Genomic DNA, 26943 nt, shown 5'->3' on the forward strand with positions numbered 1-26943 from the left:
TCCGGCCCTGACAGCACCTGTGGTTTGGACACGTAATTTTTTCAGGAATGACGGTTAGGCCTAACTCCGGAATTGCGGTTGACCTGAACTTACTGGGAAATCATCGTTCGCGGGGAATAATCTGAATCCCAGATCCCCCCATCACTAACGGAGTTCAGCAGGTTATCTGCACCTGTAAGCGACAAAAGCTGGTCCTTTCAGTGTAGCGTGCATGCAGCCCCGGACATGTACTGGAATGCTAGGCCTGTTATTGCTCGATCCTACGTGCCACAGCCTCGCGTATCCCTCTAGCAAGCTTGACGCGTACCGCGGGGCCATGCCGGAGTCTCGGTCGTTAATGGAATAAAGCTGAGAAATCGCTAGCACAACTACAAACGGACATACCACACCACACACAGAATCGACAAAGCTTGCAATCTGTCCATCTTTTCTGTAGCTTGTATGGTTGTGGTTTCCCGGGTGCAGTCCAATTAAGCCACTGGCTCCACTCCAGGTGGTGCCCTTTTGGACATTCCTTTAAGGTTCAGCTTTGCAATCATACTGCCCCCGGAAACCAAAAACTTTGCCTTCAGGGATGCTGTTTGGAGGTTCGTGGGAATAACGCCGCCCGATCAGCAGTCGGCATATGGGTCGCCCTCCAGGGCTGTGGGGTACTCGGTACCAAGCCGGTGTCAGTGGGATGTGTCACAGCAGCAGTGACCCGGACGGTGGCCCTGGGCGCCCATGTAAATGGCGTGGTATAATGGTAAAGAGTTTATATAGATAGTTTGACGCCACCTGTGGTGTTCGGCAACATAGATGTTAGGCCGACGCTGCATGCAGATCCTCTGGAATGGATGGTGTTGTGCAGCAAAGATGGTGAAGCTCCCCACAGGTGGAGCTGGAGTCCCAGGGAAGTGTAGATGTAGTGATGGGGGAAAGGCACAGGCGGTGTAGGTGCTGGTACCCAGATGTAGCAGTGCTGGAATAACTGTAGGACACCAGAGCGTGCAGTTCCAAAGCTTTACTCACAGTCTGCAGGTTACACAGATGCCTGCCTCCGTGTTGTGTCCTCCAGGTCAGGACCTCTGCCAACCTCCGGGACCAGAATGGAAAGCTCCCTTCCAACACTCTGCCAACATGTACCTTCCTGAACGTCTCCTTTCTAGCGCTTGTGGGGGAAGCACTCACAGGACCGTGGTTCACTGAAACGCCTCCTGTCTAACAGATGTTCCTCAGACTTTACTTATATGGCAGACAGCTGTAGCCTTTTCCTTCTGCCTTGCACACGTCGATGCTGGGGCCTCCAAGCCTTAGTTGGGTACAGAGCATTTATAGCTGCTACTTCCCCCGGTTTCTGCTGCAGGAACGTCAGTGTCCCTACAAACTCGGAGACCGGAATCCGGACCATGCGCTCCAGCTAGGAGTGAGCCTTAACTCTGCTCATCCTCTAGCTCCCCTTCTCACATCCACACACTTCCCCTTCCCTGCACAGAGTGCCCAAACTTACCTCCTCCTGACCACAGAGAGCAGCTCCTCAGCAGTCAGGTTCAGCGGTCTCCCTGCTGGCCTGGAGTGGGAAATGTGTTGTGTGTTGGTTTCACTGCTAGAGAGATCCTTCGTTGCTCCCAAGCTTGACAACACACTCCCTAGGAGGAAGGCAATGCCACAGTGGCGACCATACTCTTGGGGACGCCACAAGTGCACTGAGGCCCAGCCACTGCTGGATGCTGCTGCTGGTACATTGACCCAGACCACTACATTCCCCTCGCACTCTACACAGCCAGAATCTGACCCAGAGGAAACTCAGGTTCCCCTTCCCGCATACTATACCACCTTACACGGTGACAAAGAGGAAGGTGCAGATGAAAGTGCAGGTTCCTTGAGCAGGTGGGGGGGCATACTCATGGGCGATGGCACTGGCACAGGGCACCGCATAGTACGCAAAAGTGTATCTGCCGGTGGGAGGGCCTAAACAGCCAAGTGCAGTGAGATGGAAGATGGGGACGACAAGGAGTTCAGAGTAGTGCAGGGATTCCCTAGCAAGGAGATTTATGTAATTGTTTTCAATGTTGGGACAGCAATTTTTGGGGAGCACTATACTCTGGTGAATGATATATGGGGCCCACCATACACTGGAGCATTCCAAAGGTGGACATCAGACACTGGAGCAGCTTTTACAGGGCCCATTATACACTAGAGCAGTAGAAATGGGGCCCATTATATATGGAGCATTATTTGGGCTCATAAGACAGTGGAGCTTCATCCATTGGGACCAACATATACTGTAGCATTATGTGGAGCTCATCATATATGGTTTGAAACATTATATGGGAATAATGATTCCGTATGGAGAAATATATGGGCCTCATTACTCTGTATAGCGCACTAAGCGCTGGCCATAATACTGTATGGAGTTATATACTGTCCGTTTTTGGAGGTATTGGAGAATTTAAAATGGATATCAGTCATGAGATGTAAGAAGTGAAGTATTTTTCATTGTACTATACTGCTATTTCTCTGCCGTATCGGAGCATCATGAGTTGTGGTATGTGTTAAAGGGGCGCTCTTTGGCCCTGGGCCCACGAAAACCTGGAGCCAGCCCTCCCCCCCCACAACTGTAGCCAAATAACCCCCATTTTTCAGTGCGTAACTAGTATTATGAAGTTAATTAAGGTTGACAAGCTTCAGTAACAAGAATTTATGCTTTTGGCATTCAAATGGGCACTGTTGGTGTGTTTCCTGTCCTCCTCTCACTGCCGACTTTAATTCTCCATTGACTTACATTGGGTTTTGTGTTTCGGGACGACCCCGACTTTTCCCTATAGTCGGACGATTTTGCTCGACCCGACTTTTGGATAAGTCGGGTTTCATGAAACGAAACTCGACCCTAAAAAAACAAAAGTCGCTCAACACTAGTAGTTAGTTACTATGTCCGGGCAGCGCCGGGCTCTTCAGCTAGTATATATATATATACTACCTGAAGAGCCCGGCCTTGCCTGGGCATAGTAACCAACTGTGGTTAGTTATAACAAATTATAATGATTATATTGCACATAAAAAACGTGCATCTAATCCTATCCTGTGTGATACTGACTGCTGAGCCGTGTATCTAATCCTATTCTGTGTGATACCGTCTGCTAAGCCATGTATCTAATACTATTCTGTGTGATACTGGGCTCCCTCTGCAATCTGTGTCAGAGGATGGTCTGTGTTGGCACGGTAATAAATTGTGTTTTTTCCAGCTTTACAGAAGGACAATAACACCATAGAAATGATAAGAATAATAGGCCTCAGTTACCACAACTGTCTACAAAGAAAACTGTTGCTGATAGCAACCAATCACAGCTCATTTTTCATCTTTTAAACAGCTCTGGGACAGTGTGGTGAGTTTTGAGTGGCGACGTTTGTGTTTCGACTTTTATGTGGTGAGGTTGGTGTATGTGTGGTGAAATGTGTGCTGAGGGTGATATATGTGTTGAAGCACATGGTAGTGTGTGGGCACATTTTGTGTGTGTGTTCATATCCCCATGTGTGGTGAGTATCCCATGTCAGGGCCCCACCTTAGCAACTGTACGGTATATACTGTTTGGCGCCATCGCTCTCTTCTTTAAGTCCCCCTTGTTCACATCTGGCAGCTGTCAATATGCCTCCAACACTTTTCCTTTCACTTTTTCCCCATTATGTAGATAGGGGCAAAATTGTTTGGCAAATTGGAACGCGTGGGGCTAAAATTTTGCCTCACAACATAGCCTATGACGCTTTTGGGGTCCAGACGTGTGACTGTGCAAAATTTTGTGGCTGTAGCTACGACGGTGCAGATGCCAATACATACATACACTTTTTCCCCATTATGTAGATAGGGGCAAAATTGTTTGGTGAATTGGAACGCGCAGGGTTAAAATTTTGCCTCACAACATAGCCTATGACGCTCTAGGGGTCCAGACATGTGACTGTGCCAAATTTTGTGGCTGTAGCTGCGACGGTGCGGATGCCAATCCCGGACATATATATATACATACACACCCACATTGAGTTTTATATATTGTATATATATATATATATATATATACAGTTGTGGACAAAAGTATTGTCACCCCTGCAATTCTGTCAGATAACACTCCAACGAGCATTTCATCGCATTCAAACAGTCCCTCACTACTTTCAAGACCACACTCGCCACAGCTAAACAAACCTACTTCTCATCTCTCATATCCTCCCTGTCTCACAACCCTAAACAGTTATTCAACACCTTCAATTCTCTCCTCCGCCCCCCAGCACCTCCTCCCTCCCCACTCATCTCAGCTGAAGACTTTGCCTCATTTTTCAAGCAGAAAATTGATAACATCAGGGACAGTTTTGGTCAACAACCCCCAGAGCCCTTCCTCCCGACTTCCCAGCCCTCCACCTTCAAAACCAACTTCTCCACCATTACAGAAGATCGACTCTCCACTCTACTCTCAAGATCACATCTCACCACCTGTGCACTCGACCCGATCCCATCCCACTTCATCCCAAACCTCACCACAGTCTTCATCCCAACCCTAACCCATCTCTTCAACCTATCACTAACAACTGGTGTTTTCCCCTCAAGCTTTAAACATGCCTCCATCACACCTATCCTCAAAAAGCCCTCTCTTGACCCATCCTCTGTATCTAGCTATCGCCCTATATCACTTCTCCCATACGCCTCCAAGCTACTGGAACAACACGTCTACCTTGAACTGTCCTCCCATCTCTCTTCTTGCTCCCTCTTCGACCGCTTACAATCTGGCTTCCGGTCACACCACTCCACTGAAACTGCCCTTACTAAGGTCACCAATGACCTCTTAACTGCCAAGAGCAAGCGACACTACTCTGTCCTCCTCCTCCTGGACCTGTCGGCTGCCTTTGACACAGTGGACCATTCCCTATTATTACAGACCCTCTCATCCCTCGGCATCACAGACTTGGCCCTCTCCTGGATCTCATCATACCTAACAGACCGGACATTCAGCGTCTCCCACTCACACACCACCTCCTCACCTCGCCCCCTATCTGTCGGAGTCCCACAAGGTTCAGTCCTAGGGCCCCTGCTGTTCTCTATTTACACCTTTGGCCTGGGACAGCTCATAGAATCTCATGGCTTTCAGTATCATCTTTATGCTGATGACACACAGATCTACATCTCTGGACCAGATATCACCTCCCTACTAACCAGAATCCCTCAATGTCTGTCCACTATTTCATCCTTCTTCTCCACTAGATATCTGAAACTCAACATGGACAAAACAGAATTCATCATCTTTCCCCCATCTCACGTGACCCCCCCTACGAACCTATCAATTACAGTAAATGACTGCCCACTCTCCCCAGTCCCACAAGCTCGCTGCCTCGGAGTAATCCTTGATGCTGATCTCTCCTTCAAACCACATATCCAAACCCTTTCCACTTCCTGCCGACTTCAACTCAAAAATATTTCACGCATCCGTTCATTCCTCACCCAAGAATCTGCAAAAACCCTAGTCCATGCCCTCATCATCTCTCGCCTTGACTACTGCAACCTCATGCTCTGCGGCCTCCCCTCAAACACTCTCGCACCCCTCCAATCTACTCTAAACTCTGCTGCCCGACTAATCCACCTGTCCCCCCGCTATTCCCCAGCTTCTCCCCTCTGTCAATCCCTTCACTGGCTCCCAATTGCCCAGAGACTCCATTACAAAACCCTAACCATGACATACAAAGCCATCCACAACTTGTCTCCTCCATACATCTGTGACCTCGTCTCCCGGTACTTTCCTGCACGCAACCTCCGATCCTCACAAGATCTCCTTCTCTACTCCCCTCTTATCTCCTCTTCCCACAATCGCATACAAGATTTCTCTCGCGCATCACCCCTACTCTGGAACTCTCTACCACAACATATCAGACTCTCACCTACCATCGAAACCTTCAAAAAGAGCCTGAAGACCCACCTCTTCCGACAAGCCTATAACCTGCAGTAACCACCGATCGACCAAACCGCTGCACGACCAGCTCTACCCTCGCCTACTGTATTATCACCCATCCCTTGAAGATTGTGAGCCCTCGCGGGCAGGGTCCTCTCTCCTCCTGTACCAGTTATGACTTGTATTGTTTAAGATTATTGTACTTGTTTTTATGTATACCCCCCTCACATGTAAAGCGCCATGGAATAAATGGCGCTATAACAATAAATAATAATAATAATAATAATAATAATACTCAGTTTCTTCCTGAAAATGATTGCAAACACAAATTATTTGGTAATATCTTCATTTAATTTGTCTTAAATGAAAAAACACAAAAAGAATTGTCCTAAAGCCAAATTTGATATAATTCCACACCAAACATAAAAAAGAGGGTGGGCAAAAGTATTGGCACTGTTCGAAAAATCATGTGATGCTTCTCTAATTTGTGTAATTAACAGCACCTGTAACTTACCTGTGGCACCTAACAGGTATTGGCAATAACTAAATCACACTTGCAGCCAGTTGACATGGATTAAAGTTGACTCAACCTTTGTTCTGTGTCCTTGTGTGTACCACATTGAGCATGGAGAAAAGAAAGAAGACCAAAGAACTGTCTGAGGACTTGAGAAACCAAATTGTGAGGAAGCATGAGCAATCTCAAGGCTACAAGTTCATCTCCAAAGACCTGAATGTTCCTGTGTCTACCGTGCGCAGTGTCATCAAGAAGTTTAAAGCCCATGGCACTGTGGCTAAGCTCCCTAGATGTGGACGGAAAAGAAAAATTGACAAGAGATTTCAACGCAAGATTGTGCGGATGTTGGATAAAGAACCTCGACTAACATCTAAACAAGTTCAAGCTGCCCTGCAGTCTGAGGGTACAACAGTGTCAACCCGTACTATCCGTCGGCATCTGAATGAAAAGGGACTGTATGATAGGAGACCCAGGAAGACCCCACTTCTTACCCCGAGACATAAAAAAGCCAGGCTGGAGTTTGCCAAAACTTACCTGAAAAAGCCTAAACGTTTTGGAAGAATACTCTCTGGTCAGATGAGACAAAAGTAGAGCTTTTTGGGCAAAGGCATCAACATAGAGTTTACAGGAGAAAAAAACGGCATTCAAAGAAAAGAACACGGTCCCTACTGTCAAACATGGCGGAGGTTCCCTGATGTTTTGGGGTTGCTTTGCTGCCTCTGGCACTGGACTGCTTGACCGTGTGCATGGCATTATGAAGTCTGAAGACTACCAACAAATTTTGCAGCATAATGTAGGGCCCAGTGTGAGAAAGCTGGGTCTTCCTCAGGCCAATGACTCAAAACACACTTCAAAAAGCACTAGAAAATGGTTTGAGAGAAAGCACTGGAGACTTCTAAGGTGGCCAGCAATGAGTCCAGACCTGAATCCCATAGAACACCTGTGGAGAGATCTAAAAATGGCAGTTTGGAGAAGGCACCCTTCAAATATCAGGGACCTGGAGCAGTTTGCCAAAGAAGAATGGTCTAAAATTCCAGCAGAGCATTGTAAGAAACTCATTGATGATTACCGGAAGCGGTTGGTCGCAGTTATTTTGGCTAAAGGTTGTGCAACCAAGTATTAGGCTGAGGGTGCCAATGCTTTTGTCTGGCCCATTTTTGGAGTTTTGTGTGAAATGATCAATGTTTTGCTTTTTGCTTCTTTCTCTTTTGTGTTTTTTAATTTAAGACAAATTAAATGAAGATAATAATACCAAAGAATTTGTGATATGCAATCATTTTCAGGAAGAAACTGAGTATTATCTGACAGAATTGCAGGGGTGTCAATACTTTTGGCCACAACTGTAATATATATATATATATATATATATATATATATATATATATATATATAACTAAGCCATACTCACCCTTCCCAAGTCCTGTTCTGAATTTTTCTGAATCCAGAAATTCCCTTTAAATTGTTAATGCATCTTTTTATTGTGATCACTACTGGATATTAATCCAGGTACTGCATCCTCATCCTTTTACAGCACTGCTTAAAGGGATCGTCGGTCCTGGGAGCAGCTTTGCTTGAAAAAAACAAAATGTGCTGTACTCATCATCCCTGGGTCATTCTGCTGCTCACAGTGTCTGGCATCGGCTGTGGTGCTGACGTGACAACGCGGCAGCCGATCAGTGAAATCAGTGGCACTGACTAGGGCATTCCATCTACACAGGCAAAGGCGCTGAGCTCAGTGATGGGTTGCCACACTATTAATGTGATGTCAGTGCTGCAGCCAGTGCCAGACAACCGGAGAAACAGCAACAGTTTATTTTTTTTTAATTCAAACTGTACCCAGGAATAAAGATTTCCTGAAAGGGTACAACCACTTTAAGGAACCCAGCACATGCTTGCAGATGTGGGTACTTTGCTATAATTATTCTGGAAATTTTAACCCGTAGGGTTCACTCACACAGGCATATAACACCGGGCTGTGTGCTATCCAATGTTTTATGGGATAGACCTGTGACAAATGTTATATAATGGGGTAGTGCAGATCTGCTTTTTTTCCCACAGATAAAATCTGTCTGTGGAAAAAAATGCAGCCTGCTGAGATTTTCTCAGCAAATTGAATCAAGCACACACATTCAAGTCTACGGATGTGTGTAAAACATTGGACTGCACTCGGATGATATCAGAGTGCAGTCTGATTTCTGAGGACGCAGGCAATGGAGAATATGGAGAAATTAAGTTCTCCATCTTCTCCACACTCATCCGCTCTCATCCAAGAGAATCAGATCAAACTAACAGTAAACTAACACTTGGCTTAAACCTAGATCAGTGTTTGAGAAGAGCATCATTACCAAAACTGAGCTGATTCTCTCAGAAGAGACAATCATCGCTCCTTTGATCCAGAATTTAGATTGAGAGCATCTTACAAAGGATCGCCATGGCAGGTGAAGTATATGGAAGCCATTTAGGCCTAGTAGATTATCTACAGTATTAGTATACCAGTTACAGGCATGATACACTGCACTACATAAGTACTGCAGTTACGTCAATGATTCATGAATTACATGTTCCCTTGTGGGACTAATAAAGGTTGAAAAATATGTCAATAAAGTGTCGTGAAAATAATCCACTTTTTTAAAGGAGAAAAATGTTAAAAAAAATAACATGTCATTGGTGTTATTATTATTATTTATTTCTTTTTAGAGCACTATTAGTTCCATGGTGCTGTACATGAGAAGAGGTTACATACAGGATACAAATATAAAATGCAAATATAAAATACACTGAAGAAACTAACAATGACAGACTGGTCCAGAAAGAAGAGGGACCTGCCCTTGGGGGTTTACAGTCTACAGGATAATGGGGAAGGAGACAGTAGACTAGGGGGTTACAACATATTAGGTGGTGAGGTGGCAGCAGGGTCATTGCAGGTTGTAAGCCTTCCTGAAGGGATGGGTTTTAAAATTCCATATGAAGGTTCCAATTGTGGTCAGATGTGTTTAGGCACAGAATTCCAGAGGATGGGGACACTCGGGAGAAGTCATAGAGGAGATTGGGTGAGGAATGTATGAGTGTGGTGGAGAGAAGGAGGACGTGGGAGGATCGAAGGCTAGGTGTTGGAAGATATCGGGAGATTAGTTTGGATATATATGGAGAAGACAGATTGTGGACGGCTTTGTTGGTCAGTGTTAGCAGTTTGAACTGGATATGTTGGGGAATTGGGAATCAATGAAGGGATTTACAAGGGGAGAGGTGAATTATTCAGGAAACAGAGTTAATGACCGACTAGAGATGTACAAGAGTGTTAGCAGGGAGGACATAGATGAAGATATTGCAGTAGTCGAGGTGGGAAATGATGAGGGCATGGACTAACATTTTAGTAGATTCAGGTCATAGATGAATTCTGGAAATATTTTTGTGCTTGGTTGTGCGGTTTGAAGGACAGAGGGGGGTCAAGGGTATCACGGTTTTGTAACGACTAGAGCAATAACATTTTTGCATTATTAATCCAGAACAGTGGATGGTACAATTGTTTTTTTTGGTCTTCAGTCCACAAAAAAAGTGATGAAAAGGTCTCTTAGACACATGTAACAACGTGCAGGTGTAGGAAATGTCACCATGGAACAAACGGACCAACAGTTAAAGGGGGGTTTATTTATAAGGATTAATACTGGTAATATAACAGTGCCAGTATTGGAAATGTGAAAGCAAGATCTAAAACAGGCAAACAGCATAAACAGTAACAATATTTCCTGGAATGCACTTAACAGTCTGAAGGGAACTTGCTTGTAGGGTCAACCTTCTCCCACGTAGGCACCGAACAACAGCGGCACTTGTCGTCTATAGTCTCTGTGGAACTCTGTGGCCTTTTACAATCTCCAGCCGGGGTTTCAGGGGTTACTGTGAGAGTCAGAGGGGATGCGAGGCAAGCGGGGTCCCCTCTGCTCTGAGTCCTTCATTCCAACACTACAGTCTCTCCTGCAGAAGCAAAGCTCTGTTTACAGTTACGTCCCTTCGCCAGAATCAGGGCCTCTGCACTGACACCGTGGCTACCGGAACTTTGACCGTGGGTCACTGTCTCAGCACGGGGCACAGTCTCAGCACGGGGCACAGTCTCAGCAATGGCCACAGTCTCTACATGGGCCACAGTCTCTACATGGGCCACAGTCTCTGCACGAGCCACAGTCTCTGCACGGGGGTCAGGACACACCTTTACTGCCACTGCAGACTCTGGCTCCACGTAGTCACGAGACGCAGACTTTCTGTGCGGTACCCCGGTATTTGACCTCAGAATGGGAGTTCTCTGTCCTCCCCGGTGCGCAGCTGCATCTTGTCCTGACCGCTGCCCAGGCTGCTCTGTGTCCTGCGTGCACGCTTTTCCCGCTCTCTGCCTGGCTTCCTTCCTGTACCAGCCCTTTTGTCTGTCCCCCAGGGAACCTGCTGTGCTGCTCAATGGTTCCGGGCACGGAGCAGAGGAGGCAATCCCCCCGGCTCTTCCTGTGTTTCACACCCTTACACACAAAATTGGTACCAATCAAATATACAACCTTTTCCGCAAAAAAATAAATGATTTCTGTACAGCTTTTATAGTGCAACCTTTTAACAAGTTTTACCACATAACGAAAGATATAAGTATTTAAGAAAAGTCTATTGCTTTTTAATGTTGTCTTGATAAAGTCCATATGGCCAAAACATCGCTACATTGTTTTGATACTATTTTTGGCTGTTAATCTGATGACATGAATAAAAGATGAAGTTTTCATCCGTCTCTGGTGCCTTGGTATACTGGACATTATGAATATAGGCCAAAAAAAAATTTAAAAAAACATCTGCAGACAGCTGTTTTTTGTAGTTTTTTTAAGATCCCAAAATTGTGCTTTCCATCCAAATGTGTACCACACAAAAAAGGTGCAACCCACTTCCAAAGTAGAACCAAAAAACTGAGCTAGACTATAAGCTAGTTTAAGTGCAAAGTGTAAGAGCACCTTCCCACTGTGGCCATTTTGTAAAGGTTCGGCCAATGCTAGACCCTGAATGACACTGTAACTTTAATGGACCATGCTCCCCTCTGAGTTGTGGACTAGTCCTTTCTCCACTGCAATTTGCTGTGTGTTGGTTTTGGACAATAAGGAGGAGGTGGGCTTCCACCCCAGTGGCACTGAGGGCAAACGCCAGTTTAGTTCTCCTCCAGTAGGCGAAGAGCAAGAGAACATAAGAAGGGTACAAAACATGATGGCTACACACAATGTGGTAAGGAGGGATCAATCAATCTGAAAAATCATATCCACCTACCTACCTCTTCCGACCAGCCTACAACCTGCAGGAACCACCAAACCGCTTCACGACCAGTCCTATCCCAATCTACTGTATTATCACCCATCCATTGTAGACTGTGAGCCCTCAAGGGCAGGGTCGTCTGTCCTCCTGTACCAGTCGGTGACTTGTTTTGTACAAGATTATTGTACTTGTGTTTTATTTTGTATACCCTTCTTCACATGTAAAGCGCCATGGAATAAATGGCGCTATAATAAATAATAATAACTAAATAAAAGTGAATAATCCACATTCCAATTGTGTCAATGTAGAGCAGAAGGCTGGTTGACTGGTCTTTTATGTGGGCATATAGGAGGACTATTTTTCCTTGTGGAGATTGCCAAATCAATTTGGTCACTTTTAGAGGTCAGACAATGCTCCTTTGGAAAATGTATACAAATTAGCTCTCCTCCAGGGGAAATTAAGCTGTCTCTTTAGTGCCAACTATTGGGGCCGACAACCTATAAGTCAATGTCCGATTAATTGAGAGGAGTTGACAGGGACTGATATAATAATTACTTTTAAATAGGATAAGTCGTCAATATGAGATCTGTAGGGGTTCGGCACGACACCCAAACTATTCAGCTGATATCTGTCCTGGTGATGGAGAGTACTAAGCAGAGAGAGTGAAGACCCTGCCCATGAGGGCTCACAGTCTACAAGGAATGGGTGAGGATACAGTAGGTGAGGGTAGAGCTGGTCGTGCAGTGGTTTGGTGGTTACTGCAGGTTGTAGGCTTGTCGGAAGAGGTAGGTAGGTGGATATGATTTTTATTGACCCCGGCTGAGTACTGCATTAGTTAGAGTTGGGGTCCTAGGTTGAAATCCCACCACGGACACAAACTCCTTGCAGATGTTATGTTCTCCCCATGTTTGTGTGGGTTTCCTCCTACACTCCAAAGATATACTGATAGGGAATGTAGGTTATGAGACCCAATGGGGACAGTGCTGATGGTGTCTTTCAAGTTCTTTGGAAATAATGGTGCTAAATAAGCAAAGAATAATAATTGTTATGGAATCATCAACCCAAGAGCTATTTACGGATACTTATAGTTTCACCTCATGAGAATATTATGAACTGAAACATCGGTCCTGAATTGTTTTTGTGAGGATATTGAGCTGTTAGATATTAATATAGTATTTCTCCTCTGTCTTTTTCTAAAGGTCATCACTGCAGGGGTCAGTCTTGCTCTAACCTCTATCCAGGATCAGTGTGAAAATCTCCAGAATAGTTCCAACTTCACAGGTGAGTCATAAAATGGGCATCTGGGGAATTAAAATGATTCACTTCTGGGGTCTTAACTTGGGGGATTTTTTTTTTAATTAAGGCAGTGAGAAAGATCTAAGCTGGATTATGGTAATAGATAACAAGGCTGACGCTCAGGGTGCCGATTTGTGTTCATGCTGTTTATGAGTCTAACACCTTCAAGAAGGAAATCCTGATTTAGGTGTAATCATTGCGAACACCAGCTAATTATATAATGAGATGTACAAAAAGGGCAGTCATACTAAATGGTATTACCTTGAATATGCCTTAAATGCACTATTATATTATTGCTTTCAGGCCTGGTGAAAGCACATTCACAACATAATACCAAGGGTTCAGCATGAGGGTATGTGCACATGTTGCGGATTCGCAGCGGATTTGCCTCTGCGGATCCGATGCAGATTCGCAAGTGATGTACAGTACAATGTTAGGCTATGGAAAATAAAAACCGCTGTGCACATGCTGCGGAAAATTCCACGCGGAAACGCTATATAGGAATCAGCAGGTGTAAAAACGCAGGGACAATCCGCACTAAATCCGCTAGAAATCCGCAGAAAATCTGCAGTAAATTCGCAGGTAAAATGTGGACATTTTGACCTGCGGATTCTGCAGATTCCATGCGGAAAAATCCGCAGCGTGTGCATATACCCTTAGATGTCTGGAAGCATTATATGTTATAATGAATGTCAAAACCAATATCTGGAGATGCTGAAAAATATGGTGAAGTCCTAATTACATGGTCAAACAGATGTGGACAAGCAAAGATCACATTGATATTTTTGTAGCATTTTTGCCATAAATCACATGGTTAATCATATAGAAAAGCAATAGAGGACAAAGTGGGTTAACTGCAATGGTGATGAATACCAATTGAAGATTTCAGGTGACCAAGGAATTTTCTATGTGGTTCGTTATCAACGTGCATCGAACAACAAAAATTATTTGCGTCTATGAGTAGCTTCATGTACTTAAATGGGTACATTGTACATTTTCCATCCGTGAAAAATACTGATAGAACATGCACATGAAAAACAGACATCTGAATGAGGTTTAAATCACTTTACTAGGATGGGTACCGTGAATATTCATAAGATTGCTCAAACAGATGGTGCAAAAAAATCCATTCAGGGCCTGATTCATCTAAGCTTTCACTCCAAAATTCTGGCATAAAAGCTTTGAAAAGTCACAAATTTTAAGCACAATTCAGCTTTCACACCAGTTTTTCCCAACTCCACCAAAATGGGCATGACACGGGCACCATGGGGGCGTGACACCGCAGCTCATGTGATTCATGATGAGCTTTGGCATCCTGTATGCCAGAAATCTCACTCCAGACCCTGAATGAAATGATATATCAGGCATAGTGCACTGAGGCAACAAGATGTATACTATGCAAGATAAAAGCACTCATAGCAGGAGAATGACAGCGTAACGGGCTGGGTGGTGGAACCACTGTGCCGGAGCTACTCCAGGACTGACTTGGGTAGATGGCAGCTGACCCCCTACGAACAGGAAGCTGGGGTGGCCAGAAGGAATGTTTAATTGATGCAGGCAGGTGGAGTAAGAAGACAGGTACCACGGGTGCAGACAGGACCAGCTGGTGTGAATATGGGCAATGGCAGGTGCAGGGAGAATCGATTGAAAGATAGGCTGGCAGACACGGCTGATAGGCAGGCAGGCAAGACTTATAGACAGGCAGTCGGGCACGGCTGATAGACAGGCTGATGAGCACTGGGACCTGAGAATTGACAAGGGTGTTAGGAACACACTTACAATATTACACAGACACATCCCACCTGGTGGAGGTCCTTCAAATATTAAGTGCTCCCCAGCCGTTGCTTTTATCCTAAGAACCTGGACCCATGCGCGCACCCTAAGCACTGTGCCCGAGGATCTGCGGTAACGAGGATGGGGCGTGGGACCGCGCTGGTGAGTATGCCGCCATCTCTGCTGGGGGAGGGAGGCGGAGAGCAGATGCACCAGAGACAAGGCAGGAATGACAGGAGAAGGAGAGTTAGGCTACTTTCAGACTTCAGTTTTTAAGCATCAGGCGCGATTCGGCGAAAAATGTAAAAGTCGGATCCGGCGCCGGTTGCCACCGGATCCGGTTTTTCCCCCATAGACTAGCATTATCGCCGCATTGCGCCTGATGGCCATGCGGCGTGTCTGGCTTTTGCCGGATACGGCAAAAAATGCCTGTCTGGCATCTGCAAAAAACTTTCCCTGCAACGTTTTTTCACAGCGCCGGACCGCTTTCCACTGCGCATGCCTGAAGACTCCTCACCCTCTCCCTCTCCTGCACCATCTCTGGCCTCAACAGATGATCCGGCAGGCTTCGGAGACTACCGGATCAAGTTTGACAACTTTTCGCCGTAGCCCGCCGGATTTAAAAATCTGAAGTCTGAAAGTAGCCTTAGATGCAGGGCTGCGGCGGGGAGAGCGTCGGTGTCTCTGCTAGGGGAGGGAATGCAGAGACACCGGCGTTTCAGACAGCAGATAAAAAAGCTAGTCAATTGCAAACTTGCTAATTTTAATGCTGTCTAACTAAACCAATTTCATAAAATAAGAATACCCCTTTAAAGCAGCCGCCTATTATTGGCTGTAGCTATAACTGGAGTTACATGGCCTCAAAGGGAAATCAGGAATTAATTTTTAAAGAAGGCAGAAATTTAACTGTAATAATGCAATCAATGCATGGGTAGTAGCGCTATGGAGAATCCATACTAGAGAAATAGCTCACGTTATGACTTCCTAAATCAGAAGGACCTCCATCAGTCTCTGGGCCCTATAGTATCGTAGAATATACCAAACATAGTCATATTTGCAAAAATTGTGCATGGCCACCATTACTGTAACACTGATGAATTAAGACATTACTGTGATAGCTTAACTGATGTAGAATGGAACATTACATTTACTGATTTTCCTATAGAAAACTGATTGCAGTGCATCCACTCTACTCTGCTAACAATAGGATGGCATCCTGTGATTACCACAGCTATTGCACGCTGAAATCTTTCTGCTGCCATTGTTCCCACATGCACTTTACACATATAATTTCAGGACTGTCAAGTGGACACATTTTATATTGACATATAATTTATATTTCCATTGTTCCTTTTCAGGTCTTGCCTGTAATATGTCTATTGATATGATCGGAACATGCTGGCCGCGCACACCGCCTGGGCAATTGGTGGCCAGGCCTTGCCCAGAATACTTCCAAGGCGTTCAGTACAATACAACAGGTAATGGAAGAATACCATGTAGACAAAAATGGAGGATGCTGTGGAAGAAACTGTAATAAGGCAGAAACTGCAACATATAGAATACTTCCTATTTGTTAACAATTATTTACATGAACTCTACAAATTACTAATGTAATGTACGTAGTAGTGGAAACACTGTGCCGTAAACCGAGGAAGATCTGGAGGGGCATAACTAGGCGAACCCCTGACTCTTCAATAGAGCACACAAAACCTTATTTTAAAACAGTAGGGTCTTAATCTTGCTTAAACACCAAAAAACCATAGACCTCTAAAAATTAACCTTTATTACAAATAGTTAAAAAGAAGGGGAATCAAAAGAATTTTTGCTGTTATAATAAAAAGGTGCAAAACAGCGGAAGTAAATGACAAAGGGAAGTGTAATAACTTAACTAGGGCTAGTCTCTCCCTAATTTTGCCCTAGGATCACCCTTCCTACCAGCGGAGGATGGCACCCTAGTTGTTGACTTAATCGCACTCCCGCTCCGCTTCGATAGCCCTGAAAGCCCTAATGCACCCTGAAAATCTTACACACTATAATATACACAAAAAACACACACATACAAAAATATTAGGCGGTAATACCCAATCTCTAGTAGAAAAATATCTCGTAGTATAAATACCACTAATAATCTGACAATAATGTCAACTCATTTACCCCTTAAATGTAAGGGTAGGTTCATCAGGGGATCCAGGTTTGAGGGCTTCAATGTCACCTCTGGCCATGGTCAATACTGAGGTGACATTGAAGCCCTCAACCCTGGATCCCCTGATGAACCCTTACATTTAAGGGGAAAGCGCATCGGGAAATAGAGATAGCTAAGCTGATAAGTACCACGATTATGTGGAATCTTATTTTGAAACTATTTGACTGTATACTCATTGATGTGTTAGTTTTGTAATCAGGGGGAAATGAGGCCACTTTTTTTATATGTGGGATTTCTGCACCGTGATAGGGATCCACTAAGAGGTTCGCCATGAAGTGGCAATGGGCTTCATACAGTCTGATCAGAATGTTAAACTAAGAACAACATGTTCAGATATATATATTTTTCCTAGCGGCATTAGATCAAAGTATGATTTTTGGAGGTGCTGGCCATTCTCCTTTTCAGCAAAAAAAAACATTTATTTGGTGTGGCCACAGCAGGATCTCCCAACATTTCTGGGTCAATTTTTTACTGGCCTCCTGATGAATGTTAACAGGCAGGAGAAATGCATCAACTAAGGGAAGTACATCTAGCATCTTTTCACTTTATTTATGAGCCTTGACTGTTGTTGATTTGGTCCCCTTTTTTAATCTGGGAAGTATCAAACACAAAGCAATTTTGAATTAGTGTTGCTCCTCTGCATGATGACTGCCGGTCCATGATTCATTAGGACATACGTGATATATTTTAATGTGAGATGTATCTTTTGCCATGCGTACATTCTGTGTGATATCATTGCATTGGTGCTTATATCTACCCAGGATTGTTTAGGAGACTGTGGTGGCATATTTTCTATATCATATTATTGTTTTTTTATTTTGTGTGTCTTATGTTATTGTGTGGTGTAGCACACATGTTTGAGAGTTGATCTATAGGGATTAACAGAGGACAATAGGGGCAGTCAATGAGGAGCGTAAGAGTCATTTCTTGCATTGTTTTTTAGGGTGACAACCTCAGAGGCCAGGTATGGAAGATATCGAGGCCCCACATGGATACATCCCATCACTCCCTTACCTCTATGTCCTCTTCTCATCTCCACATTTGAATATTTTATGAATATATATATATATATATATAGTCATGGATGAAAGTGTTGGCACCCTTGAAATTGTTGCAGAAAATTAAGCATTTTTCCCATAAAATTATTACAATTATACATATTTTGTTATATACATGTTTATTTCCTTTGTGTATTGGAATCACACAAAAAAAGAAGAAAATAAGACAAATTGGACATCATTTCACGAAACAAAAACAAAATGGGCCAGACAAAATTGTTGGCACCTATTCAAATTTTTGGGTAAACAAATTTGTTTCAAGTATATGATGCTCATTCAAACTCACCTGTGGCAAGTAACAGGTGTGAGCAATAAGAAAACACATCTGAAATCAGATAAAAAGGGAGAAGTTGACTCGATGTTTGCACTGTGTGTCTGTGTGTGCCACCCTAAGAATGAAGAACAGAAAGCGGAGAAGAAAACTGTCTGAGGACTTAAAAAACAAAATTGTTGAAACATATCAACAATCTCAAGGTTACAAGTCCATTTCCAGAAATATTGATGTTCCTTTGTCCATGGTATGCAACATAATCAAGACGTTTACAAACCATGGAACTGTACCTAATCTCCCTGGACGTTGAAGGCAGAGAAAAATTGATGAAAGGACGCAACACAGGATGGTCCCGATGGTGAATAAACAACCCCAATCAAGAAATTTAAGCTGTCCTGCAGGCTCATGGGGCATCAGTGTCAGCGTGAACAATCTGTCGATATATGAATGAATGAATGAATGAATGAATGAATGAAACGCTATGGCAAGTCTGGAGGACCTTACTGCTGACATAGACAAATTAAAAATTTAGACTAAAGTTTGACAAAATGTACGTGACTTAGCCAAAATTATTCTGAGAAAGCGTCTTGAGTACAGATGAGACCAAGATAGAGGTTTTTGGTAAAGCACATCATTCTACTGTTTACCAAAAATGGAATGAGGTCTACAAAGAAAAGAGCACAGTACCTACAGTCAAATTTGGTTGAAGTTTAAAGATGTTTTGTTCTTTTGCTGCCTCTGGCACTGGGTGCCTTGACTGTGTGTAAGGCATCATGAAATCTGAAGATTACCAATGGATTTTGGGTCGCAATGTAGTGCACAGTGTCAGAAAGCTGGGTTTGAGTCCTAGGTCATGGGACTTCCGGCAAGACAATGACCCCAAACATACTTCAAAAAGCACCCAGAAATGGATAGAAACAAACCACTGGAAAGTTCTGATTAGAATTGAGCGAATATCTTCAGTTCCCCAATTATTCTGCAAGCTATAGCGCTTGCAGAATAAGCTACAGCAGGAACCCGACTTCCTGTATCGCGCCGGCTAAACAGCTGATCGCCGCCGCAGCTGCATGCGTCGCGGCTGTGTCACTGTCACAGCACATGCTTGGAGAGCTTGCCGAATAAGCAGGGAACAGAAGATATTCGCTCAATTCTAGTTCTGATGTGTCCACTAATGCAGGATTCACCAACTCCAGTCCTCAAGTCCCACCAACAGATCATGTTTTCAGGATTTCCTTTGTATTGCACAGGTGAAGCAATTATCACCAGAGCAATACAAAGGAAATCCAGAAAACATGATCTGTTGGTGGGCTTTGAGGACTGGAGTTGGGGAACCCTGCACTAATGAGTCCAGATCTAAATCCCATTGAACACTTGTGGAGAGATCTTAAAATTGCTGTTGGAAGAAGGTACCCTTCATATATGAGAGACCTGGAGCAGATTGCAAAAGAATAGTGGTCTAAAATTCCATTTGAGAGGTGTAAGAAGCTTGTTGATGGTTATAGGAAGTGATTGATTGCATTTCTTTATTCCACAGGTTTGCAACCAAATATTAAGTTGAAAGTGTCAACAATTTTGTCCGGCCCATCTTTGGGATTTTTTGTTAAAATATGTCCATTTTGCCTTTTTTCTGTATAACAAAACATGTGTAATTTCAATAATTTTTGTTGAAGAAATACTTCATTTTCTGGAACAATTTCAAGGGTGTCAACACTTTCGGCCATGACCGTATTTATACTTTTTCGATTGCTTGAGTTTTTTATTGTATATCCGTTAAAATATTTACTATTTTAAATTACTGTTTTTTTTCTATGTTAGACTGGATTTTGGAATCCCTGAACTTATTACTTTCCTTTGTGAGCCGAATTGCATTCACCCACAGAAAAACAAGTATAATTATTCGATAGGGCCACAGCATGTAGACACATTCTGAGAGTAGCATAACTCCCAACTTTTAAACACAGGAAAGTGAGACAATGTGGTGTACACACAGAAATTGTGCCTATATTCCCACCCACTACATACTCTTTTCATGTCTCCCACACCGTATGATTTGTCTCCATGTAGTAAGATGCCTCCACAATGCCCCTTCATACAGTATTATGCCCTCTTTGATGACATTCCCCGGAATTATGCCCCTACAGTACATTCCCCCACACAATTTTCCCTGCAGTACCTTCTGACCCACACAATAGCGCCTACCAATACAGTATGAAGCCTCAACAGTTCCCGACAATATAGTGACCATCTTCCACAGTCAGAATATTACACTTGTTAAATAAAAAAAACTTCAGGGTGAGCCATTTATATGGATACACCTAAATAAAATGGCAATGGTTGGTGACCCAGATCGGCATGCTGAATTTGCAGAATGTGCAAAACAAAAATTGGAACAGGACCCTCAGTTTACACAGAACATTATGTTCAGTGATGAGGCAAACTTTTTTGGGTGGGCCATTTATATGGATACACCTAAATAAAATGGGAATGATGACAGTTTTCTTGTGTAGGGTGTCTTGCATTGAAATCTGCTGCAATGACCCGGGTACTGCATTCACCAGACATCAACTCAATTTCTATCCACTCCTCATGTGTTAACCTCTGCGACATGTCAAAGCCTGGAAAAATATTGAAACTTGTAAATAACTCAAGAAAAAATAAAGTTACGTTAAAACCAAGCACACCATTGTTTTTCTTGTGAAATTCTCAATAAGTTTGATGTGTGACATGACCCTCTTCCCATTGAAAGAAATAAAGTTGGATCCAAAATGGGCAACTTCAAAATGGCCACCATGGTCACCACCCATCTTGAAAAGTTTCCCCCCTCCCATATACTAATGTTCCACAAACAGGAAGTTGATATCACCAACCATTCCCATTTTATTTAGGTGTATCCATATAAATGGCCCACCCTGTATTTACCCAGCCCCATACAACACTGGCTTTCCCCAACTCAACAGCAACACAGCAGCATGGTCAGCCTCCATTGGTTGTATGCCAATGGGCATATAGCTGTTATACAATGGCTCATGGTGGACTGGTCTAAACAACTAATTACATTATTTCTAGAAATTTATGTCCTAATTTGAACTATGAATATCATTTCAAAAGGTATCAGAAGTTTAATAATACAGTAAAATGGTGTTGCTTTGATATGACAACCATTTCTATATCATTTATTTATGTCTTGGAATCACATCAGAGAACTTCTGGCTTCTCGGAACCCCACCATAATAGCAAACAGGTCTAATTGTCATAGAGAGATGAGAACACATGAACCTTTCCATTAGACTCAATAAATGTTACTGAAAAAAATGGGCTGCTGCTTAATTATTATTATTATTTATTATTATAGCACCATTTATTCCATGGCGCTTTACATGTGAAAAGGGGTATACATAATCAAAACAAGTAAAGTAATCTTAAACAATGCAAGTCACGACTGGTACAGGAGAGAGGATCCGGCCCGCGAGGGCTCACAATCTACAAGGGATGGGTGAGGATATAGTAAGTGAGGGTAGAGCTGGTCGTGCAGTGACTTGTTCGATCGGTGGTTACTGCAGGTTGTAGGCTTGTCAGAAGAGGTAGGACTTCAGGTTCTTTTTGAAGGTTTCGATGGTACGTGAGAGTCTGATATGTTGTGGTAGAGAGTTCCAGAGTAGGGGTGATGTGTGGGAGAAATCTTATATACGATTGTGGGAAGAGGAGATAAGAGGGTAGTAGAGAAGGAGATCTTGTGAGGATCGGAGGTTGCATATAAGTAAGTACTGGCAGATGAGGTCACAGATGTATGGAGGACACAGGTTGTGGATGGCTTTGTATGCCATGGTTAGGGTTTTGAACTGGAGTCTTTGGTTAATGGAGAGCCAGTGCAGAGATTGACAGAGGGTAGAGGCCGGGGAATAGCGGGGGGGTCAGGTGGATTAGTTGAGCAACAGAGTTAAGGATAGATTGTAGGGGTATGACAGTGTTAGAAGGGAGGCCACAGAGCAGGATGTTGCAGCAGTCAAGGCGGGAGATGATGAGGGCATGGACCAGGGTTTTTGCAGATTCTTGGTTGAGGAATGTACGGATCCGTGAAATGTTTTTGACTTGAAGTCAGCAGGAAGTGGAAAGGGCTTGGATATGTGGTTTGAAGGAGAGATCAGAGTCAAGGATTACCCCAAAGCAGCAAGCTTGAGGGACTGGGGAGAGTGGGCAGCCATTTACTTTAATTAATAGGTCCATTAAGGGGGTCAAGTGAGATGGGGGAAAGATGATGAATTCTGTTTTGTCCATATTAAGTTTTAGAAATCTAGCGGAGAAGAAGGATGAAATAGCAGACATACATTGTGGGATTCTGGTTAGTAGGGAGGCGATATCTGGTGAGCTGTCCGAGGCTGAAGGTGTAAATGGAGAAAAGCAGGGGCCATAGGACTGAACCTTGCGGGACTCCGACAGATAGGGGGTGAGGAGGTGGTGTGCGAGTGGAAGACGCAGAATGTCCCATTGGTTAGGCATGACGAGATCCAAGAGAGGGCCAAGTCTGTGAGGCCAAGAGACGAGAGGGTCTGTAGTAATAGGGAATGGTCCATGGTGTCAAAGGCAGAGGACTGGTCCAGGAGGAGGAGGACAGAGTGGTGTCGCTTGGCCTTGGCTGTGAATAGGTCATTGGTGACCTTAGTTAGGGCAGTTTCAGTGGAGTGGTGCGGCCGGAAGCCAGATTGTAAGCGGTCGAAGAGGGAGCAAGAAGAGAGGGGGGCAGAGAGATCAAGATGGACGTGTTGTTCCAGTAGTTTTGAGGAATAGGAGAGAAGTGATATAGGGTGATAGCTAGATACAGAGGATGGGTCAAGATAGGGCTTTTTGAGGATAGGTGTGATTGAGGCATGGTTGAAGCATGAGGGGAAAACACCAGTGATAGGTTGAGAAGATGGGTTAGGGTTGGGATGAAGACTGTGATGTTGTTTGGGATGAAGTGGGATGGGATCGAGTCAAGTGCACAGGTGGTGAGATGTGATCTTGAGAGTAGAGTGGAGAGTCGATCTTCTGTAATGGTGGAGAAGTTGGTTTTGGAGGAGGAGGGCTGGGCAGTTAGGAGAAAGGGCTCTGGGGGTTGTCAACCAAAACTGTCTCTGATGTTATCAATTTTCTGTTTGAAAAATGAAGCAAAGTCTTCAGCTGAGATGAGTGGAGAGGGAGGAGGTGCTGGGGAACGGAGGAGAGAATTGAAGGTGTTGAATAGCTGTTTAGGGTTGTGAAACAGGGAGGATATGAGAGATGAGAAGTAGATTTGCTTTGCTGCAGCGAGTGTGGCCTTGAGCGAGGGACTGTTTGAATGCGATGAAGTGCTTGTTGGAGTGGGATCTTTTCCATCTCCGCTCAGCAACCCTGGAAGCCCGCCTCAGTTCTTTGGCCAGGCTGGTGTGTCAGGGCTGTCTGTTGATTATGTGAGCTTTGGTATGTGTGAGAGGGGCAACAAATTCCAGAGCGGCATCTGCATTGTGTAGGGAACTTATGACTGTAAGATGGAGGAGGGATTCAGACAGTGAGTGGAGATCGAGGTGTTTAAGATTTCTGTGAGGGTGTGCAAGTTTATGAAGTGGGGATTGTGGACCTGGAGAGGAGAGGGAAGAGAATGTAAGTAGGTTGTGGTCGGAAAGAGGAAGAGGTGAGTTAGAGAAGTTGGAGAGGGAACAGATGTGGGTGAAGATGAGGTCTAGTGTGTGGCCATCTTTGTGAATGGCTGCAGAAGACCATTGATTGAGGCCGAAGGAGGAAGTGAGAGATAGAAGTTTAGTGGTAGCTGAGAGGGAAGTGTCAATGGGGATGTTGAAGTCACCAAGATGATACTGGGGATGTCAGCGGAAAGGAAATGAAGTAGCCAGGTGGTAAAGTGGTCGTAGAAGGTGGTGTGTTATGAATGGGTCACCGAGGAGGAGAGCGCAATAGGCTATGCCACCAGAACACCAGAGAGGTTGGTCGCTCAGCGGATTGCAGACCCCTGAACTTAACAACACAACTAGCAGTAGCCGTGGAGCATTCCTACGTTGCCCTAGACGCTTTGTCACAGCTGGAGGACTAACTAAGCCTAAAGACAGAAAGGTGAAATCTAAACTGCCCCGGAGCAGATCCCCAAACGAATAAACAGCCCCCAAACATATATTGTCGATGAGACAAGATGAAGCACAAACAGATACAGAAAATAGACTGAGCAAATGATGAGGCCCACACTGACTAGATAGGACAGGACAGAAAAGGCACTGTCTGCAATCACGCAAAAACCCTAATAATTCCAACACGACTGATGTACAAAAATACTGAGGTTTGCACAACCTCGCCCCCACTATATCAGCACTCAGGTGTGAACTGGCGGCTAGCAACAGGCTAATACAGCAGGGGACTGAGCAAACAAACACAAGATACAAAAATACAGGACAGGAGCCAGCAGCCCCAGGGGGAGCAAGCTCACTCCTGACAGCAAGGCAAAAACAGATGCAAAGGGTTTAGCAAATGACACTTAGCTGACAAAATTCAGGATCAGGCAGAGGACAGAAATCCTCAGTAAGCAAAGAAAGGAGTATGACCGGCAGTCACTGAGAGAAGTCTGCTTGCTTATGTAGTCCCAGTCACTACCACCACTCCTCCAATTATCCTCTGCAGCTGTTGGGTTAACATCATGTTGACCAGCACCACTACCAGCAGTATCCACCAGAGGGAGCCTTACCTCAAAAGTCGGATCAAGAGAGCTCACAACAGTGGTGGCTGGCGCTGGAGGGCAGTAAATGACAGCCAGTTGGAGGTAAGAGGGGAGTAGATGCACAAAGAGAGGAAGGGAGGGTAATAGAGGGTGGCAGTGGGATTGCAGTGAAGGAACAGTTATCTGACAGGAGAAACCTAACTCCTTCACCATGCTTGCTGCTGGGGCGGGGTGTGTGGGATAGGTGGAATCCACCGCACGAAAGTGCAGCAGGAGAGGCTGTGTCGGAGGGGGTGAGCCAGGTTTCGGTGATGCGAGTAAGGAAAGTTTGTTAGTAATGAAGAGATCATGGATGTAGGAGAGTTTGTTGCAGACAGAGTGAGCGTTCCATAGAGCTCCTGTTAGTGGCACTGGAGAAGCGGGGGCCGGGCGAATGGGTATAAGGTTGGAAAGGTTACAGAAAGTTGGGGTAGAGCGTGGATGGGAGGTAGAAATGACTGTGGGAATGTATTGAGGAAGACCAGGATTTGGAGCAATATCACCGGCAGTGAGGAGGAGCAGAGAAATTGTTAGCAGGTGGGAGCAGGATAGGGCTTGAGGGCGCTGTCTGTGTTTGGAGACAGAGGGTTGTATGTTGAGGAACAGTTCTGTGGAGGAGGTGAGGTGGATGGGGAATAGTGATGGGCAAGTAGCATCGTTGCTCAGGTCTCCCTGAGCATGCTCGGGTGGTCTCCGAGTATTTTGGCGTGCTCAGAGATTTAGTTTTCGTTGTCTCAGCTGCATGATTTGCGACTTGTAGACAGACTGAATACATGTGGGAATTCTAACAAACAGGCATTCCACACATGTATTCAAGCTGTCTAGCAGTCTTAAATCATGCAGCTGAGGCGATGAAAACTAAATCTCCAAGCATGCCAAAATACTCGGAGACCACCCGAGCAACAAGCATACTCCCTCATCACTAATAGACAGTTCTTACTTGATGTAGGGATTAGGGGGTTAGCAGAAAGTGAAGGATTATAGGGGTCAGAGTGAGAACAAATAGAAACATTGTTTACAGTGACTGTACCAGTTACCATCTGTTCCCTTTTGATTCAATTCTGGATTAATTCTGAACTTCACACTTGTATGATACACATTTATAGGATACACATTAATTTTATAATTTCAGAAATGTATTGAATTCACCACCATACTGAATACATTTATCATACATTTCAGACTTTCATTCCATTCCCTTCTTCAGGCCCGTCCGTAGCAGTTATTCTGTGACAGCAGTCTGTAAAAAAGCATGAATAAAATGTCCGAAATATTGCATGATTAATATATTCAACCACTTTCTCTGCACATTTAAAGATGAACTCTTCATTCTGGGATGCATAGCAGAAAATAGTAGTGGCAGGGATGGGATCTGGATTGTGAAATTCTAAGTATTTGACTGCAAGTATATTAACAGCACAGTTTCAGAGACCCCAACCTTTCCCCTTTAATTAGATCTCAAATATTTTAAAAAATATTGATGCTGAATTACATCATGAATCCCGGTGATCACATTGTTGCATTAATAAATTCTACTTGTGTCCTGTAAATGTTGGGCATTAGGCCAATGGCATTAACATTTGCTGCAGCCTGTAAGATTATTGACTCGGGCACTGACAAATTCATATAGTGAATTAGTATTTTAACAGACAGCAGAGTAGATGATGAGATCATACCAAACCACATTCTTCACCTTTTTCAATAATTGGTCATACTACAGTTGTGGCCAAAAGTATTGACACCCTGCAATTTTGTCAGATAATACTCAGTTTCTTCCTGAAAATGATTGCAATCACAAATTCTTTGGTATTATTATCTTCATTTAATTTGTCTTAAATGAAAAAACACAAAAGAGAATGAAGCAAAAAGCAAAACATTGATCATTTCACATAAAACTCCAAAAATGGGCCAGACCAAAGTATTGGCACCCTCAGCC

At 44.1% G+C, this 26943-nt stretch overlaps 1 protein-coding gene across 3 annotated transcripts in view; it reads left to right on the forward strand.

Moving 5' to 3' along the window:
• The window catches only part of CRHR1 (corticotropin releasing hormone receptor 1), a 438157-nt gene that overhangs the window by 214021 nt on the left and 197193 nt on the right, over positions 1-26943 (forward strand). For all 3 annotated transcript variants that reach the window (XM_073582368.1, XM_073582369.1, XM_073582367.1), the window contains exons 3-4: positions 12891-12972; positions 16119-16238. In XM_073582368.1, the coding sequence (XP_073438469.1) occupies positions 12891-12972; positions 16119-16238 (202 nt within the window). The remainder of the gene's footprint in view (positions 1-12890; positions 12973-16118; positions 16239-26943) is intronic.

The sequence above is a fragment of the Dendrobates tinctorius genome, unplaced genomic scaffold, assembly GCF_039654945.1.
Source record: "Dendrobates tinctorius isolate UK_male_01 unplaced genomic scaffold, ASM3965494v1 ptg000071l, whole genome shotgun sequence".
In the NCBI taxonomy this organism is placed as follows: Eukaryota; Metazoa; Chordata; class Amphibia; order Anura; family Dendrobatidae; genus Dendrobates; species Dendrobates tinctorius.